Raw genomic sequence first — 18507 nt, forward strand, 5'->3', positions numbered from 1 at the left:
GAAACAGGGTCGGGGTTCTATGTTCCGTATCGAATTTTATTAAAAGGTGGCGGGGGTGGGGTGGGGGTGGGGGGGTCAGGGCTGGGGGGGCGGGGCGTCGTCCCTGGGGGGGCAGAAGGCCTGGATCTCCTGCGCCAGCCTCTGGCCGATGGTCCTGTTGTTGGCGGCGATGATCCTCCTGGACATCAGGTCTGCAGGTCCTCCTGGGAAACATGGACAGGTCAGATCCCCGCGGCAGGAGAACCAGACCCGACCCGACCCAGACCTTTACCTCCGACGTCCATCAGCACCCCCCCCGCCTCCGACACCAGCAGCCAGCCGGCGGCCACGTCCCACACGTGCACCCCGATCTCGTAGTACGCCTCCACGCTCCCCGACGCCACCAGGCACATGTTGATGGCCGCCGTTCCTGCGCCGCGAACCCTGCGGACACACGGCAGCTCTGCGGGAGAAGGTCCGGCGTGGAGGCAGAGGTTCTCTGCTCCCAGTCACGGCACCGGTAGAAGCAGGAGAAGCCGTAGTTACCCGTGCACGGGGATGCTGATGATGTTCCTCAGGCTAGTGAAGATCTTCTCCACGGCCTCGGGGTCTCTGTTGGAGCCGAACTCCGTGGCGACCATGGATTGCTGGATGTCTGACAGGAAACAAACATCTGCTGAGGCTCTGACCTTTGACCTTCGGGACACAGCGGCGGCCCCTGCGGGGCTTCGCCATCAGACCGCAAGGTGGAAAACAACTTCTGCTACAATAAAGAAAGGCGGGAAGGTGTGATTGACAGACAGTCCCTGAACGCATCATCCAACATGTCCTCCGGCGACACACGCTCGTTAGCTGACCTTCCTGTTTGGACACCTGCAGCGGCTCGCCGTTGCAGAAGGCGCCCCTCCCCCGCCTCGCCGTGAACATCTTGTCCTCCAGGCAGCTGTAGACCACACCGAACTCCATCTGGAGAGCGGAGACGCCCGGTGACCTCGACCAATCGGACGGCGGCGCTGACCTGCTGCTATCGGCTAACGCTAGCTGTTACCTGTTTATTGACGGCGAATCCGATTGAAACGGCGATGAAGGGAAATCTGGCGGGGAGAGTTTGAGACGATCAGCCGATGATGTCACCGATGATGTCACCGATGATGCTACAGCTGTGCTTTACGTGTGAACGAAGTTAGTGGTCCCGTCGATGGGGTCGATGATCCAGGTCGGAGCGTCCGTCAGCTGACACGGCTCCCCTGCAGCCACCGACTCCTCCCCGATGAAGCTGCGCACACACACACACACACACACACACACACACACACACACACACACACACACACACACACACACAGCATGAATATACATATACACAAACGATTTATAAGCGCGCGCACACAGACACACACACACACACACACACACACACACCTGTGTGTGGGGAACTTCTCCTTGACAGACTGGATAATCAGTTGCTCCACCTTCTGGTCTGTCTGCGTCACCAGGTCCACCGAGGAGCTCTTGGTCATCACACTCTTCTTCTGGTCGTCCTGCAGGGCCTGACGCACCATCTGACCAGCACGGACACACACTCTCACAGGGGTCAGGGGCACAAGGCAACAGCCCAACACACTGATCCACACTTCACCAGAACCCCACACACACACACCACACACACACACACACACACCTCTCCGGCTCTTCTTGCCACAGCGACACCATGGTCCATGGCGTTCTGCCAGGAGTCTGCCATGTTGAGGGTGGAGCTTCTGCTTCTACAAGACACATGGAGACAATCAGCTGATCAATCAATATAGACACGCACGCACACGCACGCACACACACGCGTCTTAAGTCCATTCACAAACCCGTGTGTCTAAACGCCCTCAAATAGCCTGGCTTGTTGTTATTAACGGGAGCGGCCATGTTTGTAGTCCGTGAGTCCCAGAGGGGGAGGAGCTAAACCTGCCGGATTAATGGACAGGTGCGTCCTCGCGAGGCGTTTGCATTGCGGGGTTTGGTGCCGTGGACACACACACACACACACACACACACACACACACACACACACACACACACACACACACACACACCGGAAGTCAGGGAGCGTCGAGGAAACGCCGGCTTTGGTTCCACGGCGGCCCGCGAACGCCACCTGTACGCGTTGACGTCACAGTTCCGGTCAGCTGTCCCGCGTGCTTTACCGGCGACTGAAGCAGCACGTGCAGTCGGAAGCGGAGGACTCGCGCTCACCTGGCGAGGCAGGTGATCCGGCTCGCGCGGGTCGGCCGTTGTCAGTACTTCCGGGTTTCTTCTTCGGCTCCTCTCTGCGCCGCGTGCTCAGGGCGCGCTCTGCTGCCCCCAGCGGCCGGAGCCGGAACTGCAGCCGATGAAGCCCGGATCGATCACGTATCGATTATCGGATGTCACTGAATGCAACTGGAACCCTGATGACGTCACTGGATTCATGTCGTCATTCGTGTTTTCACACACACACTATAAAAAATCCTTAAAACTTTTGGAAAAACCAAAAAATATACGGTTTGATATCTGAGATTTCTTGTGAACCACCAAGTTAAATTCATGTTATAATCCCCTTGCAAGTTTTTTTTTCCTTTAATTTATTTGTTCATTTTTTATTTTAATTATCTATCTATTTATTTAATTATTTCCTTATACTTTCTTTTTTGTCTAGCATTCAACATTTCTCACAAACCTTTAACGCTGTTAACTTCTGATTACATACAGAACGGATGTCCTTCTGTCCTTTGCTCCTTCATCCCCGGCTGTTTCTTTGACATTCGATTCAACCTTGCCATGTTTATTTCTACATTTGTATATTTGTTTATACTGTTTATGTTAAATTGAAAAAAAAAAAGACTTTCTCCGGTAAGGGCAGTTACTGTGAAGCCACTGATAAAAAAAAAAAAAAAAGTATTCACACACACACACACACACACACACACACACACATGCACACACATACACACACACACACACACACACATACCACTGTGGTGAATTCAAAATTCTGCATTCAGTTTTTGCTGGTTTCGACTTCTATTTCCACCAACTTTTTGTTTGCTTGTCAATAAATGATAAAACGTCAGGTTTCAAATCAGGAGCTTCATTTTGTCTTTATTTATCTTTTAAAATCCAACCTTTATTCATTCTTGCCAGGAAGAAACCAGACGCTGATTCTGCCTTGGCTTTAGAACAGGCTCCGCCCCCTCTGGACCGTCAGGCTGCGATTGGTCAGCCGAGGTCACGGGACTTCCTTGCGGCAGCCTACTGCCCGCTCACATCCGCCGCCTCGTGGGCGGGCTCGCCGGGGTCCTCGTCGTCACGGCGACAAGGAAACGCCTGGATCACCCGCGCGATGCGATTGGCCACGGCGGGGGAGCTCGCCGCGATGACTCTCCGTGACATCATATCAAACGCCGACCCTGAGGGGACGCGTGGACCAATGAGAGGAGGCCCAGCGGCCACACCCGAGGTCACACCAGGGTTACGCACCGTCCGTATCCATGACGACGCCTCCCGCCTCCTGGACGATGATGGCGGAGGCGGCGATGTCCCAGCAGTGCAGTCCGATGTGGAAGTAAGCGTCGGCGCCGCCGGTGGCCACCTGACACATGTCCACCGCCGCCGTCCCCAACGCTCGCACGCTGCAGCACACACACACACACACACCGGTCACAGCGAGGCCGAAAGGCGTGCCGGCGCCGGGGGCGGGGCTTGTGCTCACCCGTGCACGGGCAGCTTCAGCAGCCTGAGGATGTTGGAGGTGGCGGTCCTCAGGGCGAGGTCGTCGCGCTCCGGCCCGATCTCCGTCACCACCACGCACCTGCTCACATCTGACTGAACGTTAGGACCGTCCCCGCCTCCAGGATGTGATGTCACGGGGCGCCACCTCACCTTCCTGCCCGGACGCCCGCAGCCGCCTCCCGTTCAGGAAAGCTCCGCCCCCTCGCCGCGCATGAAAGAGTTTGTCCTCCACGCAGCTGTACACCACGCCCAACTCCGTCTGACCGTGCGAGGAGGACATGTTAGACCCGCCCGACCTCTGACCTCCGACCTCCGACCTCCGACCTCACCTGCTTGTCGACCACGAAGGCGATGGAGATCCCCACGAACGGGAACCTGCGGCGGAACAACCACAGGAGTGTGACGGGGAACCGGGTTCCGGGTTCTGGTCTCAGCTCGGACCCTCACCCGTGCACGAAGTTGACGGTGCCGTCGATGGGGTCGATGATCCAGGTGGGAGAGTCCGTCAGCTCCACGCGCTCGCCAGCCGCCACCGACTCCTCGCCAATGAATCTGAGGTCACAAGTCAAAGGCGCCTCAGCTGCCATCCAATCAGAAGAGAAGAATGGTGAGGAGGAGGAGATGCAGGAGAAGCAGAAGAAGCAGGAGAACCAGGAGAACCAGGAGATGCAGGAGAAGCAGGAGAAGCAGGAGAACCAGGAGAAGCAGGAGATGCAGGAGAACCAGGAGAAGCAGGAGAACCAGGAGGACCAGGAGATGCAGGAGAAGCAGAAGAAGCAGAAGAAGCAGGAGAAGCAGGAGAAGCCTCCAGACCTGTGCTGGGGATGGTGTCTCCGTATGGCTGAGATCAGGATCTTCTCCACTCTCTGGTCGGTCTCGGTCACCAGATCAGCAGGAGAACTTTTCAGCTTCACATCCTTCTTCTGGTGAAAGGCTTCCAGGACCACCTGGAGACTCCAGACATTATTATCACATTGTTACCCCCCCCCCATCAGTGTGTGTGTGTGTGTGTGTGTGTGTGTGTGTGTGTGTGTGTGTGTGTGTGTGTGTGTGTGTGTGTGTGTGTGTGTTAAGTTTCCCAACCAAGCCTAGGCTGCTTCTACATTCCTGAACGTTCTTATCTCCCTGACCTGAACCTGAACCTTCAGCCCAGAACCAGGACCAGAACCAGAACCAGGACCAGAGCCAGGACCAGGACCAGGACCAGAGCCAGGACCAGGACCAGGACCAGGACCAGAGCTCCATAGACCTCCATAGACCCTCTCCACAGTTCTTGTCTGCAGACCTTCTCTGCAGACCTCCTCAGCAGACCTTCTCTGCAGACCCAGCAGGTGGAAGGTCATTTACCTCTCTGGCCTGTTTGGCGATGGCGATGGCGAGGTGGAGGCAGTCGGTCCAGTCGGCCATGAGGACCAGATGGTCTGAAGAGGAGAACCGGAGGAACTGGGTGAAGAAGAAGGAGGATCAGAGGAGAAGCAGTGAAGGGTGGAGGAGATGAAGAAGCAGGAGGAGGAGGTCCTGCGTGATGGAGAGGAGAAGCTCTACATCTCAAACGTCACTCTTTTTATTGAACGGCCGGCCAATCAGAGCTCAGACGCCGCCTCCCTGGACAGACAGCCAATAGGAGTGAAGCTACACACACACACACACACACACACACACACACACACACCACCTGTTTCATGTCACTGAGAACTTCATTGAAAAGAACCTGGATTTTCTGTGAGTCTTTGAATGTGCTTTTGTGTGTGTGTGTGTGTGTGTGTGTGTGTGTGTGTGTGTGTGTGTGTGTGTGTGTGTGTGTGTGTCGGGTCACGAGGAAGCGGCGGCGTGTCGTCAGCTGACAAACGACCGTTAAGGAATTTTGTTAACTCTGTTATGTTGTGTGTGTGTGTGTGTGTGTGTTGTGCTGCTGAGTGTGTGTTGATGCATCAGCAACAGATCAATCCATCAATCAATCTATAAACTTTATTAAACCAGGGAACAGGAAGTTAGCCAGAAGCTAAAAACTTAGCATTACAGTCTGGGTGGGGAAGTGGGTGGAAGGGGGCGGAGCCTGCAAACACACCTGCGGTCACATGATCAACAGGAACAAAAACAACGACTGATGATTGACATGTGACACGTGGCCCCGCCCCCTGCGGCTCCGCCCCGCCGGCCCATTGGTCCACGCCGGTCATCTGCCCTTCTTCATCTTGGAGGCCTTTTCTCTCCTCTTCTTCACGTGCTTGGGCACCTTGGACTTCCTCTTCTCTCTCTGAGCTTCCTTCACCTGCTTCTTCTTCTCCTGGAACATCACACACACACACACACACACACACGGTTCTTCACCAACGAGGGGAACCTCCATATCCCATCATGCATCTGGACGCTCCCACACCTTCCTGTCCACGGCGTCGTCCTCCTTGGGCTCCCGCTCGCCGCCCTGGTCCTCAGGCTCCTCCTCTTCATCCTCCTCGGAGGATGAAGAGGAGGATGAAGAACACTCGTCCTCCAGCAGAGCAGGAACCTGAGGGGAGAAGATCTGTGATGCTCCTCAGGAGCCCGTGGAGAAGAGCTGGAGGAACGTTCTCAGGTTCTTCTAATGCAGGGACCTTCTGTTCACACCCTCATGGGGCTAGTCAGGCTAAGCTAGGCTGGGCTAAGCTAGGCTAGGCTTTTTTTTTTTAAAGGTTTGTGAGAAATGTTTAATGCTAGACAATTTCGAAGTGTATCGGTGCTGTAGAATTTAAAGATTTCTGAGGACATTATAGCCTCATCTGTAATTTCCTTGTTAATTAGAAGAGAACTGAGGTTATTTTTCTCTCGTCTTCTTCCTTCCGAGCCACAAAAATATGCAGAGTTTTTCCTCTGCTTCGATCAATAGGGCATGCTAAGCTAGGCTAAGCTAGGCTAAGCTAAGCTAAGCTAGGTGGTCGGGGAGAGTGAAATCACCTCACCTTCTGCACCCCCGACAGGTCCTTCTTCAGTCCGGTCAGCGTCTGATACAGAACCTGAGCGCAGAACAAAGATGGCTGACACGTGGCTCCGCCCCCCCTCGACCCCCGCCGCCGCCATTTTGGTTTTGCCCCTCACGTTGTCATGGCGACCGGAGACGGTCTCCTCCTCGTCGGCCCTCATCAGCTCCACGTCCCTCTCGTAGTGGGTGACCTCCGTCAGCGTCCGGGGGATGTAGGCCTTCTTGAACACCTGCGGGGGTCAAAGGTCAGCGGCGGCAGGTGCTCCTCCGGCCGGGCCGACCTGCTGCGGCGCTGCGTCACCTCCTCGTCCACCCGGTCCCGATCCGACCGCTGCTCCGACGTGCGCTCGGCGGCGATCGCCATCATCTGGCCAATCGGAGGGCAGAGTTAGCGACGACCCCGCGCGTTGTCGTTCACTCACTTCCTGCCGCCGCCGGTCGCCGTGGCGCCCGCACCTTGTCCAGGTACTGGTCCAGGTTCTGCCGGGTGATGGACGGGTCGGTGACGAAGTCGAAGAGCTCTCGGACCGTCATCACCGCCACGCCGTGCTTCGAGAAGAACTCTGGGTAAAAGGGGGCGGGGTCAGCGGCGGTCGGAGGGGCGGCGGCGGCGGCGCCGGGGGCGGAGCCTCACCGTTGACGTTGCTGCAGTCCTTCCTGAGGAACTCCAGCGCGTGGGGGTGGTCGTGCTCCACGGACTGGGACACGTCGATGATGACGGCGTCTCCGTCGTGGAACCTGCAGAACCCCAAAGCTCAGACCCGGAACGAGCCACCCGATAGGCCGAGGCGGAGGGGGCGGGGCTTACAGCATGTTGAACTCGCTGAGGTCGGCGTGGACCAGCCGGGCGTCCTGGTACATCCTCCTCATGTTCTGCAAGACCTGCAGGTAGAGCTGCCGCGCCTTGGACTCGGACAGCGCGGCGTTCTTCAGCAGCGGCGCCGGCCTGAGGACGCACGCTCCGTCAGCACCTCAACCAATCCCACGCCGCCATCACCTGTCAATCAAAGCCTCTCACATGCCGTCCGTCCCGATGAAGCTCATCAGAAGAACGTGGCTCCTCAGCAGGAGAGGAACTGGACTGGGGATCCCTGCCGTCTGCAGCCTGGAACACAACCAGCACACATCAGCATCTACACGGCTTCTGACCTCCAACATCTACACGGCTTCTGACCTCCAACATCTACACGGCTTCTGACCTCCAACATCTACACGGCTTCTGACCTCCAACATCTACACAGCTTCTGACCTGATTAGGTTCCTCATCTCCTTCTCCGCCCAGGTCCTGACCATCTTCCTGGGGTTCCCTTTGCAGTAGCCATGGCGGAACCTGGAGATCATTGGTGGAGATGACCGGGTTATCAGCAGCAGCAGGCTGAGGAGCTGCTAGCTTTGGAGGTACATACACACACACACACACATACACACACACATACACACACATACACACACACACACACACACACAGGAAGTGAGCTGTGACGGACCTGAACTCTCCGCTCACGTATTTGTCTCGGTCCTTGAAGAGCAGGATGGAGGTCTTGTAGATCTTGATGGCTCTGCTGAGACCTTCTGCTGTGCTGGCGTGGTAGACGTTGGCCTGAGGAGAAGATGGTCCGGTCAGCAGACAGAGGCGGGCGCGGCGGACGGCGGCGGCGGCGGCGACCTCTGACCTCCTTCCCGGTGCTGATGCAGCCGTCGATCCCGGAGATGATCCCCCGGCTCAGCATCTTGAAGAGAATCATCCTGGTGCGAGGGTCCAGGACCTGCCGTGGAGAGGAGGACGTCAGATGCTTCTGGGGCTGGACCTCTGAGGACCTCTGAGGACCTCTGAGGACCCGAGCCTGGCTCACCTGCTCCACGGTGGCTCGGTCCGCCTTGTCTCGCAGCCGCAGCCTGCAGGACAGCGGCAGGTTAGAAGACACCACGCCGGCAGAAGATCCCACCCACCTGGAGGACCTACGCGTCGCTCTCCCGCTGCCGCTGCATGGAGGTCACCCTGTTCAGCACGCTGTCCGCCAGCTCCAGCCTGTCTGGGACCAGACCGCCTCGTCGGACCTTCACGTCTCCATGGCAACAGCCTCAAACAGGCTCGGACCGAGGAGGTCCTTCACTCCGCTGAGCTCTGCTCCTGGAGTCCACCAGTGTGTGTGTGTGTGTGTGTTACCCAGGTTGATCTTGTGCTCGTATCTTCTCAGGCTGCGGTCCGTGTGTTTGCTGGACAGCAGCGTCTGATTGGTCGGCGTCTGCCTGTTGGCCTGCGGTGGGAACCAGCCAATCAGACGGGCCCTTCTTCAGGTGTGTGTGTGTGTGTGTGTGTGTGTGTGTGTGTGACCTGGCTGCTGGCCGTCCTGTTGTATCTTTTGGTCAGGTCTCCTCCATGACAGGCCCAGTCCTCGTCGTCCTCTTCTTCTTCTTCTTCATAGTCCTCCTCCTCTTCCTCCTCCTCCTCCTCCTCGCTGGGGAAAGGCTGCGTCGTGACGTCACAGCTCGGCGTCCCTGCCGCCGCCTCTGATTGGTTGCCGCTGCAGCGAAATCACAGGTAATTTTACAGCGTGAAACTGATCACCGATCGATAACTGAACGAGCGGGAGTTCTGATCACTTCCGGAAGCGTCCGCCTATTGATCGGTGATAAAGGCTGATCACTGGACCGGGGCGGGAACCGCTCGATCGTTCATATCGATACGAATGGATGCAGTGATCGCTGATCGGCTGACCCGGTCCCGGTCCCGGTCCCGGTCCCGGTCCCGGTCCACCCACCCGTCCTCCTCCGCGTCGTCAAACTGTCCCGGGACGGCGCCGCTGATCAGAGCCATGACGTCACACACCGGGTACAGAACCGAAACACACACCGGGTCCGACTTCGGGGCGCGCGTGAGACAGAGTGCGCGTCTCCAGGCGTGTGTGTGTGTGTGTGTGTATGTGTGTGTTTGAGCGAGAGAGAGGGTCTCGTGCTGCGCGTGGCGGCGTGTCCGAGCCACTTCCGGGATACGAACACGTGACTACGGCGAGCGAGGAGGCTTTTTTTTCTTTCAATCTTTATCGATCCTAACAGAAAGTTACAATCACACTCTCGTGTTGCAGAAATCAAGAACATATTAACTAGAACAAATATAATGAAACCTCCTATGTATTTTTGAAAGATATATTTATCCAGCTAGAGTATAGGATAATAACGGGATAGAAATAACAGTAATTTCAAAAAAGATAAATAAATAAGTAAAGGGACACATATACAGGGGTCTATACTAAATTAATTCTGATATAATTGTACAAAACTTTTGGGCATGGGTATTTTTACCTTATTTTATAGATTTGCATAATAGAGGCATCACATTATATTTGAGGGGGATTTTGCAAAGCGGCACTTTTGTATATAATTCTTTGCGATGACAATTATCTTGTTTACGAGATAATCGACTTTCTTATGTCTTATGACTTTTGTAGTCGTTCCCAGTTGGATGGAGCGAGGAGGCCGACCCGTGGCTGTGTTTGCCACGGATGCACCCTGGGTTGGTCTGGATGGTAGGAGAATTGAAATGACCCCTGGTTGCAGGAGATACCACCATATTGTCACCCGGTGGACATGAGGTGGACGCAGCACTTTCAACGGCATCACGACGACAAATGAACCTCCATAAGTCAGTGTTATTCCCACTTATAGAATTCAACCTGGTGCAGATCAGTGGTTCCTGTTGAGGACATGGTCACATGTCTGGGATCAACATTAAATCCTAAAAATGGAAAATGGACTTAAACTCTGACCCTATCGATGAACAAATGACAAAAAGTGTAATATGTGGCAAATGAGGGTCGAGTTCTGCTGTCCGAAGCAGAAGGAATATCCAAGCTGTTTATCAGTCCTTGTCAAATATAATACACAAAAAAAAGGATAAGATTTTATTCACCTTCACATGGAGAAATAAATGCCACTATCTTAGCAAAGAGGTCTGATGTAATACGTGACCAAATGGGGGTGTGGAGAAACGTGAAATAAAATGAAATAAAATCAATAAAATAAAATAAAATAGATAAAATGAATAAAATAAAATGAAATGGTTGATAAAAGTATTGAATGAAGAAGTTATATTTAAGTTAAGTTATATATTAAGAGATATCAATATTTGGAAGGCTCTCCCTAAATTCACCTTTAATTCAAATTCTTTTTTAAATGTGACTATAATCCAGATAAATGACCTGTGAAATGAGCAAATGTTCACCCGCAGGCTCTGCTGGCATGGAAAAGGTTGGACAAACATCTTTTTTTACCCACAAATGATTCCCTTTGGAATAATAGGAGCGTTCCTCTTCCTTATATTCCTCTTCCTTCAGCCGAGTGGAATATTCAAATCTTTGTCATTTTTAAGACATTAAAACACTTTATAGCCTTGACTTTGACACTTAATGGTTTTATTTGTATTTCTTAGTCTCCCTCCTTCCTACTATTATCTATTATTGTTATGTTTTTACTTGAAACTCTGGCACAACAATTTCCTTCAGGATAAATAAAGTTATTCTTATTCTTATTCAGTATAAAAAGACATCATTATATAATAAAAGCTGGGTCAATAACGTTATCATTCTGGTTTCACAGCTCATGAGGACTAATGGTCAATCGCTATTATACAAAGAATTTATTGTGAAAGTTGGTATTGCAGTTCCACCTTAATGTTTACTGCGATCCCAGGAAACATCTTGCAGCTGCTGACCGGCTCCACAGCACAGCGCACTGTGGCAACTCTGAACAAGATTTTTTAGGAACTGTTGATGTTACGAAAGACAAATGTGAGAATCGATACATTAGAAATCTTTTGCAGATGGAACTGCTCCCACAGCTGGAATGTTTCGGCCTTGTCTCTGTAATGATTTAGATTGGATAAAATATGGCAGATTAGTAATCAATTCTGTCACAACAATAAGAGCAAGCAGTATTTTACAAAATCACACAAAATATATCCAGCAAAAAAAAATGAAAAAAATAGAAGGATTTAGGATTGATACTGATGACTCGTGATTTCTGTGGAAAACATGAAGAATCTATTTTTAATATAATATAATTATTATATTATTGCTTGTTCTCACAAATATTCTGGTTGAATGTAAAGGTCTTTATCCAGAGGAGAAGTGGATTCTAAGGACATTTGTCTTTCCTATGAAGGAAAAGGACAATTCATTAAAGAAAGTGGACAAACAGCAAACCAAACTTTCTACAGTCTTTCTACAAGGAACGAATCAATACAGCAGCGTTAAAGATGCGTTTCACAACCCGAGGCTGGAAAAACTTAATTTTGGAAAAATGTGTTTCATATTTGTGTGTATGTGTGTATATGTAAATAGAAAGTATTTTAGTTATACTCTTTCTATGGGTTTTTGATGATATATGTGTAAAATAATATATATATATTGTGTGTGTTACCCCTGGCTAAACAGATTTGTTGTGTAAAAAATAGTAATAAAAACGAAATAAAACCAACACGAACACTTCCGCCTCCGGTTGGTGAGACTTCCGCCGGGACTTTTACTTTGAAAGCCAAGCGGCCGGAAGTGCGTATGGCCTCCACTTCCGTCTCCTCGCTGTGCCGGACGCGTGCGTGCTCAGGCGGTTCGGATGGGCGCGGATCTGGAGCGGACCCCGCGGACCCTGCTGGTCTGCGACCGGTCCCGGGACCCGGACGGTCGGAACCGGCTGTGCGCGCAGGTGGAGCAGCTGCACTTCAACTACAAGGTTAGCCGGTTAGCATTAGCCGCGCCTCACGTGGGGGAGGAGGGGGGGGGGGGCTGAACCGGCCGTCGTCACGGCAACGAACCGCGGGAACCATCAGGATTCGAGACGATCCGCGACGGAAACGCGAACGTCTTGACCGGAAGTAGTTTTTTCGGAGGAGTCAGGTGACCCGGCCTGTTCCCGCCAGGTGTCCCTGCTGCTGCCCGGCTCAGGCTCCGCCCCCTCGCACCTGGACGCCGCGCTCGCGAGCTTCAGCAGCTTCTACCTGCTCAGGAGGCTTCCGGTCTCCAAGCTGCTGGACCAGCACTTCCTGGAGACCGCCGTGTTCCAGGGTACGCCTGACACACACACACACACACACACACACACACACACTCCTCCTTGGCCATCTCACACTCTGACTGTGTGTGTGTGTGTGTGTGTGTGTGTTAGGAAGTGTGTATGCTCTGTCGTACAGGACCAGGATCGATGAAGATAACTGCGTGGCTCTGACTCCAGATGGTAACCATGGCAGCATGTGAGGTCACATCCTGTATGGCAGGAAGATGCTAGTGTGTGTGTGTGTGTGTGTAGGTGTCCTGACCCTCTCCCTGGACAAAGACTCCTTTGAGCAGCTGGGCGTGGAGGGGAAGCCGTCCAGATTCAACCACAGAGCCAAGAGCAGGTTCGGTGAGGACCTCGTCACCCGTAGTAACCCTCACGGCGGGTAACTAGTTACTCAGATTACCTGGTCCTGTGCGCCCGCAGTGGTGGCCGTCAACCTGACCGGCGGCGCCATGGCTCCTGGTGGGCGGGGCTACCTGCGCCTCCTGGAGGGTCTGACCTCACGGGTTCCTCTGGAGATGGACTTCCTGCTGTCACACTCAGGTGAGTCCTCCTGCGTTCCCCACCATGCATGGCCCCGGGCCGCCCGTGACTCCGCCCCCTCCTGCAGGGGGCGCCGCCGCCCTCCAGCCCCTCCTCTCCGCTTGCGATTGGTCGGAGCACGAGCCGGAGGTCTTCGTCCGCGGCCTGACCCGGCTGACCTGCCCGGTCCCGGTGACCTCTGACCTGCAGGCCCGTGACCTTCACAGCTTCCTGGAGTGGCTGGGCGCCGTGGACGCTGGAGTCAGCTGGTAAGTGTGTGTGTGTGTGTGTGTTTTTCATGCATGAGTCACATGACCTGCTGAGTCTTCTTCCTGGTTCAAGCCAGAACACGTCCAGCAGCTTCGTGTCCTCGCTGGTCTGTCCTGAACCCAGCATCACGGTGGACCAGGCTCTGAAGGTCTCCGTCTCCGGCCTGCTGCTCCCCAGGGACGTCCTGAAGCTCATCCAGGAGCTCAGGTGGGACGTCCGACCTCAAACGCGCGACCCGGTCTCTTCGCGCCTGACCTCCGACCTCCCGCAGGTGCCACCTGGCCGGGCCCGGGCCGGCCTCCTGGGCGGCGCTCACCGTCCACGGCTTCTCCGACAGCCCCGTGTCGTGGGGCGGCGGCGAGCACGGCGCCCTGAGAGGAGGAGAACACTTCTACACGCTGCTGCTCTTCAAAGACCTCACCTATCATCTCCATCTGGCCGCAGGAGCCCACGACCTCTGCCCGCCGTGACGCCGCCGTTTCCTTTTAGAAACTTTGGTTTAAAGTTGCTCCCTTTTCTGTTCTAGTTGTGAATGACAGGTGTGCTTCTGCAGCAGCTCTTCTCCTGGAGCTGATGTTCACGCTGTGCTGCAGGGATCAATAAACAGGAGATGTTTGCTAGCGGCTCCTTCCAGCCTTCATGTCCTCCTGAAGCTTTAGCCTCTGGGCTCACGCCCTGTGTGTTTGTCACCTATTGGAAGCTAGGCGAGCAGCTAGATGCTCATGCTAACCGGGCTAGCGGGGCGGACACCTCTGCATCCGCGGCCCGAGAAGAAGCGCAGAAGACGACGTGTCGGTCAGATATACCGGTTTAATACTTTAACACGAGCCGACGCGAGACGCGCCGTTAATCCATGATCAATAACAGTCATTGATTGCGGCGCCTGCGGGCGCAGCTCGTCCGCCCGGCCGTCCCGGCAGGAACAACTACCGCTCTTCATCTGCCAGGAGAACGGCGTTCATAGGCGAGGTCACCTCCTCCTGAGGGACGGGTCTGGAAGGGTCCGAGAGGAGCCGGAGCCTCAGAGCAGAACTTCCACAGGAGACCCGCTCTGAGTCCAGCCAGACACTCAGGTTGATGAAGCATCTGAAGTTCTGCCGGAGTTCTTCTGGACCCGGAGCCCCCGTGACATTAAAAAGTCCATCCGCTTCAGCATCTGCATGCATCCACCTTCTGGTCTGACAGGCTCTGCTTTGAAGTTCTTATACAACAAGAACGGAGGACTCTGGATCCTGATCTTCTCACGTATTCATAAAACTGAATACTCCGGTGTCTGTCGAATCCCCCCGTTTGGTTAAAAAACACCTGCCGAACCCTGGGAATGATCCTGATGGTCCGGCGGGTCGGCTGACCTGAGAACCCACTGCACCCTCTAGAAAGCAGACATTCACGGGTGTGGAGCGTCTGAAGGTCATGTGACTCTGGAGGCAGCGGCGACCGCCCCGCTGACATTTATAAATAAGTAACTAAGAAATGGGGAAACGTCCGGTTTCCCTTCAGAGGGAGTCCCTGCGGTCAGGCGGTGGACCGGTCCGGGTCCTAGCAGAGCTCGGCCCCCCTCTGGAGGTGCTGCAGGATGGCGTCCGTCCCCTGGGACGAACCCCAGATCCTCTTCAGGGCTTCGCACTCGCGCTCGTTGGCTTGCTCCAGGGCGCTGCGACTCGTGTTCCTCATCAGGGCTTTGGACTCCTGCAGGACCTGGATCATAAGGTCATGAGACCCCGGTCACATGACGGACACACTGTGTGTGTGTGTGTGTGCACGTGCACACCCAGCAGGTGTCGGTGACTTACCAGAGAGTCAACGGCCACCAGCTCTTTGATTCTCAGCATGACCTCCTGCGTGAAGGTTCCTGGCCAGAGGACCTGGGACACCAGCCCCTTGGAGCAGGCCTCCTGGGCCGTCAGCTTCCTGCCGCTCAGCAGCAGCTCGTTGGCCTTCAACGGAAGGAGAACGTTCAGCCTCGAGGCCCTTCCGGGAGAGAGCACGTACCTAGCCTAGCCGGGAGCGGTTACCGCGGCGATGCCCATGATGCGTGGGAAGGTGAAGGAGGAGCAGGCGTCCGGCGTCTGTCCGTAGGACGTGTACGGGGTCTGGAACCAGGCCTTCTCGTTGGCCCAGACCACGTCGCAGAGAGGCAGAATGGCGGCGCCCAGGCCGAGCGCCGGCCCGTTCACGGCCGCCACGATCGGCTTCCTGAACTGAATGAAGGTGTTGACGAAGGTCCTGCGTGTGAGGAGCGGGGGGTCAAAGGTCAGCGGATAGGACCTCCCTCATTGGCGGCGGCGTGCTTACCGGATGATTTCCGCCATCTTGATGCTCTCCTTCTTCCTGTCGTCCGTCAGCCGCCGGATGAAGTGCAGGAAGTCGAGGCCGCAGCAGAAAACGCTGCCCACCGCGCTCAGCAGCACCAGCTTGCTGTCGTCGGACGCCGCCGTCGCCATGGCGCTCTGGATCTCTTTCATCACCTCGGGGTTGAGCGTGTTGTTGTCCGAGCTCTTGGTGGACAGCAAGATGTGCGTGAAACTGTCCTGCTTCTTCACCACGATGTCCCGGTAGCGGTAGGCGCTCTCCGTCTGACGGACGCTGAAGCGCAGGCGCTTGTCGAAGGCGCAGCGCTCCTCCAGGCGCCGCTTTCCCGCCGCCCCCGCGCTCACGCCACTCTGCGCTCCAGAGGTTCTGCTGGCGGCCACGGGCTCCATCATGGCCGCTCCTCCTGGGAGGAGACACGGACAGGTCACGTCCACTCGGCGGCGTCTAAGGACACACACTGACTAGAATCTAGAGTTTGCAGAGCCGGAATCTGCCGTGAGTTCAAAAGAAAAACACTCGCACATGAAATAAAAATGAATACATTTTTTGTGTGATGCATAAAATGAATTCTCTTTCTTTTTGGTGTGTGGATTTCTTCAGACTCTACAGAGTTAGAATCTGCAGCCTAGGCGTCGTCACTCCTCATGAGGACTGCCGCCGGCTGACACACCAGGGTCTGGAACCTGACCTGTGCCGCTCAGGGAGCGCATGGTGGCGGGCGTGATGGGGACCCTGAGGGAGGGCGGCGGGTTGTGACCGCGGGGCCGGGTCCCCATGCGGGCCCGCTCCTCTCCGGGCCCCAGCTGGACGGCGGCGGGCTGCTCCAGCAGGGCCACCTCGGGCGGAACCAGGTGGGCCTCCTGGGCTCCGGCCTCCAGGCTGTGCGCCGCCTCGCTGGGAGACTCCTCCGAGTCCAGGCGGCTGTTCATGGGACTCTTGGGCACCAGGATCTTGATCCCGGTCTTGGAGAGGTCCACGCTCCGCCGGGCGGAGCCGGCCGGGGGCGCCGACATCAGTCCGCCGGCGACGAACCTGTCCGCCGGCGGCTGCTGGGCTCCGACGCCGGGCGGTCTGGCCGGGCTGAGCGGCGGGTCGGAGGCCTTGGCCTGGTCGCCGGGCGGAAGCCCGCAGGCCGGTCTGCGAGCCGGGCTCAGGGACTGGGCCGGGGAGCTGCGGGTGGAGCGCAGCAGCGTGCTGTCTCTCTGCCGCTCGGCCTGCTGTCGGTTGAAGTCGTGCACGTACACCATGCACGTGGACAGGTGGCTCTCCGGCTCCCAGGTGTCACTGTCGGAGCCGTACCCCCTCCACCTGACCAGATACTCCACCCGTCCCTTCTTGGTTTTCCTCTTATCCACAATCCTCTCCACCTGCAAGAGAAGCAGCGTGATGTCGTCACCAGGTCCGATTCCTAGCTCTCTCTCTCTCACACACACACACACACACACACACACACACACACACACACACACACACACACACACACATAATACACATAAAACACACCGTGAGCATCGAAGACACTGAACGCACCACCTCAACTCCGACTACTGAGGGTTCACCGTCAAGGAGTAAAACTCCAGTTTGTACAGAACACCGAATAATATCCAAAGAGCCGCTGAGAAACGGTGGTAAATACGCCGGTCTGAAGACTTATACGTTCTCCTTTAACTCTTTAACGACAAATGAAGTGTGAGCAGGGCTTATCTGCTCTGATGAACACCTTCCAGGTCTTTGTGGGGAGACACCTTCACGTCTGTCAGTCAACGACTTTACTTCAAGTTATAGCGGAGCCATCGTCCAGCCAGAGCGGATAAACTTTGACAAGAGTGTTGAATTTAAATGAAACTACACCGTGTCGACAGCGCAGGGATAGATACGGGAAAGCTAACGGCTGGCTAGCGCTCCGAGCTAACAGTTGGCTAATGACAAGGGCTAACTGTTAGCTAATGACGTGAGCTAACTGTTGGCTACTGACAAGAGCTAACTGTTGGCTACTGACAAGAGCTAACTCCACAAACTAATACCGCCGGCTGCGAAACCACCGACTACGCCCGCCCCCCCGCGAAATGCCGCTATAAATGGGCTCGGAGAAACTTTTGCGGAGCCCGGCGGCGGAGCGCCGGTGTCCGGGGAAAGTTCACTCCAAACTCCGCCGTTAGAGCGTTAGCATGCTAGCGTCACCTCGTACAACTCCTCCGTGGCCATGGAGACTACGCGCCTGCACGGACAGCTTCCAGGAGCCTCTTCAGTCGATCGGAGACATAAGAAGAAGAAGGAGGAGGACAAGAAGGAGGAGGAAGAGCGGCGGCGGTTCCGTCCGCTCAGCTGGACGGGAAACGACGTGGAAGTAGTTTGTGTCACTTAAGTAGCAGTTAGCGCCTCGGGTCTCACCGGAAGAAGCGCGCTCCCGCCGCGCCTCCACAATAAAAGCCCCGGATGTGAGACTCCGAGGACAGCTGACGTCACTGTGGACGGGTGACGTCACCCACAGCCGGGGAGGGGGGTTGTCACGTGACGGGGGGGGGACACGTTTTCAGGTGAGCAGTGACGTCATCGCGGATCATCGCCCATGAAAGCTGAATCAGGGAGCGCTGTGTTTCTGAGGAGGGGTGACCTTTGACCTGGGGTCTCACACACACACACACACACACACA

General features: G+C 55.3%; 5 protein-coding genes across 7 annotated transcripts; 1 reads left to right on the plus strand and 4 right to left on the minus strand.

Moving 5' to 3' along the window:
- Positions 1 to 15: 15 nt before the first annotated feature.
- On the minus strand, positions 16 to 2300 carry LOC147219462 (inositol monophosphatase 1-like). Of its 2 annotated transcripts, none has more exons than XM_086172249.1 (9): positions 2224 to 2300; positions 1661 to 1745; positions 1402 to 1541; positions 1151 to 1255; positions 1028 to 1073; positions 837 to 945; positions 526 to 634; positions 272 to 423; positions 16 to 203 (listed from the first exon to the last, which is right to left on the minus strand). In XM_086172249.1, the coding sequence occupies exons 2-9, from the start codon at positions 1721 to 1723 to the stop codon at positions 76 to 78; spliced, it is 852 nt and encodes a 283-aa protein (XP_086028375.1). In that variant the 5' UTR covers positions 1724 to 1745; positions 2224 to 2300; the 3' UTR covers positions 16 to 75. The 2 variants fall into 2 exon arrangements, with proteins under 2 accessions (XP_086028375.1, XP_086028374.1); XM_086172248.1 differs by having other exon boundaries at positions 2064 to 2271.
- Positions 2301 to 3081: 781 nt separating this feature from the next.
- Positions 3082 to 5180, minus strand: LOC147219463 (inositol monophosphatase 1-like). The gene is made up of 8 exons (XM_086172245.1): positions 5086 to 5180; positions 4552 to 4685; positions 4186 to 4290; positions 4068 to 4113; positions 3889 to 3997; positions 3719 to 3827; positions 3487 to 3638; positions 3082 to 3416 (listed from the first exon to the last, which is right to left on the minus strand). The coding sequence occupies exons 1-8, from the start codon at positions 5143 to 5145 to the stop codon at positions 3259 to 3261; spliced, it is 873 nt and encodes a 290-aa protein (XP_086028371.1). The 5' UTR covers positions 5146 to 5180; the 3' UTR covers positions 3082 to 3258.
- A 512-nt stretch (positions 5181 to 5692) lies between these two features.
- riok1 (RIO kinase 1 (yeast)) lies at positions 5693 to 9694 on the minus strand. 2 transcript variants are annotated; one of them, XR_015108683.1, is made up of 17 exons: positions 9460 to 9694; positions 9033 to 9222; positions 8865 to 8955; positions 8661 to 8730; positions 8551 to 8593; positions 8371 to 8463; positions 8185 to 8297; positions 7947 to 8027; positions 7716 to 7802; positions 7506 to 7643; positions 7332 to 7435; positions 7154 to 7246; positions 6999 to 7064; positions 6814 to 6927; positions 6678 to 6731; positions 6119 to 6247; positions 5693 to 6025 (listed from the first exon to the last, which is right to left on the minus strand). XR_015108683.1 is itself a non-coding variant. In XM_086172204.1 (17 exons), the coding sequence occupies exons 1-17, from the start codon at positions 9513 to 9515 to the stop codon at positions 5915 to 5917; spliced, it is 1647 nt and encodes a 548-aa protein (XP_086028330.1). In that variant the 5' UTR covers positions 9516 to 9694; the 3' UTR covers positions 5693 to 5914. The 2 variants fall into 2 exon arrangements, 1 of the variants encoding a protein (XP_086028330.1); XM_086172204.1 differs by having other exon boundaries at positions 7154 to 7260.
- Positions 9695 to 12240: 2546 nt separating this feature from the next.
- rpp40 (ribonuclease P/MRP 40 subunit) lies at positions 12241 to 14163 on the plus strand. Its single transcript, XM_086172237.1, has 8 exons — positions 12241 to 12424; positions 12612 to 12756; positions 12857 to 12925; positions 12998 to 13093; positions 13172 to 13291; positions 13359 to 13539; positions 13613 to 13747; positions 13812 to 14163. The coding sequence occupies exons 1-8, from the start codon at positions 12308 to 12310 to the stop codon at positions 14008 to 14010; spliced, it is 1062 nt and encodes a 353-aa protein (XP_086028363.1). The 5' UTR covers positions 12241 to 12307; the 3' UTR covers positions 14011 to 14163.
- Positions 14164 to 14335: 172 nt separating this feature from the next.
- On the minus strand, positions 14336 to 18275 carry cdyl (chromodomain protein, Y-like). Its single transcript, XM_086172206.1, has 6 exons — positions 18035 to 18275; positions 16542 to 17220; positions 15836 to 16256; positions 15556 to 15766; positions 15334 to 15477; positions 14336 to 15238 (listed from the first exon to the last, which is right to left on the minus strand). The coding sequence occupies exons 1-6, from the start codon at positions 18056 to 18058 to the stop codon at positions 15080 to 15082; spliced, it is 1638 nt and encodes a 545-aa protein (XP_086028332.1). The 5' UTR covers positions 18059 to 18275; the 3' UTR covers positions 14336 to 15079.
- Between the last annotated feature and the right edge of the window lie 232 nt (positions 18276 to 18507).

This window comes from Fistularia commersonii, chromosome 25 (genome assembly GCF_037954325.1).
Source record: "Fistularia commersonii isolate RoL2024-O1a breed Wild chromosome 25, RoL_Fcom_v1.0, whole genome shotgun sequence".
NCBI classification, from domain to species: Eukaryota; Metazoa; Chordata; class Actinopteri; order Syngnathiformes; family Fistulariidae; genus Fistularia; species Fistularia commersonii.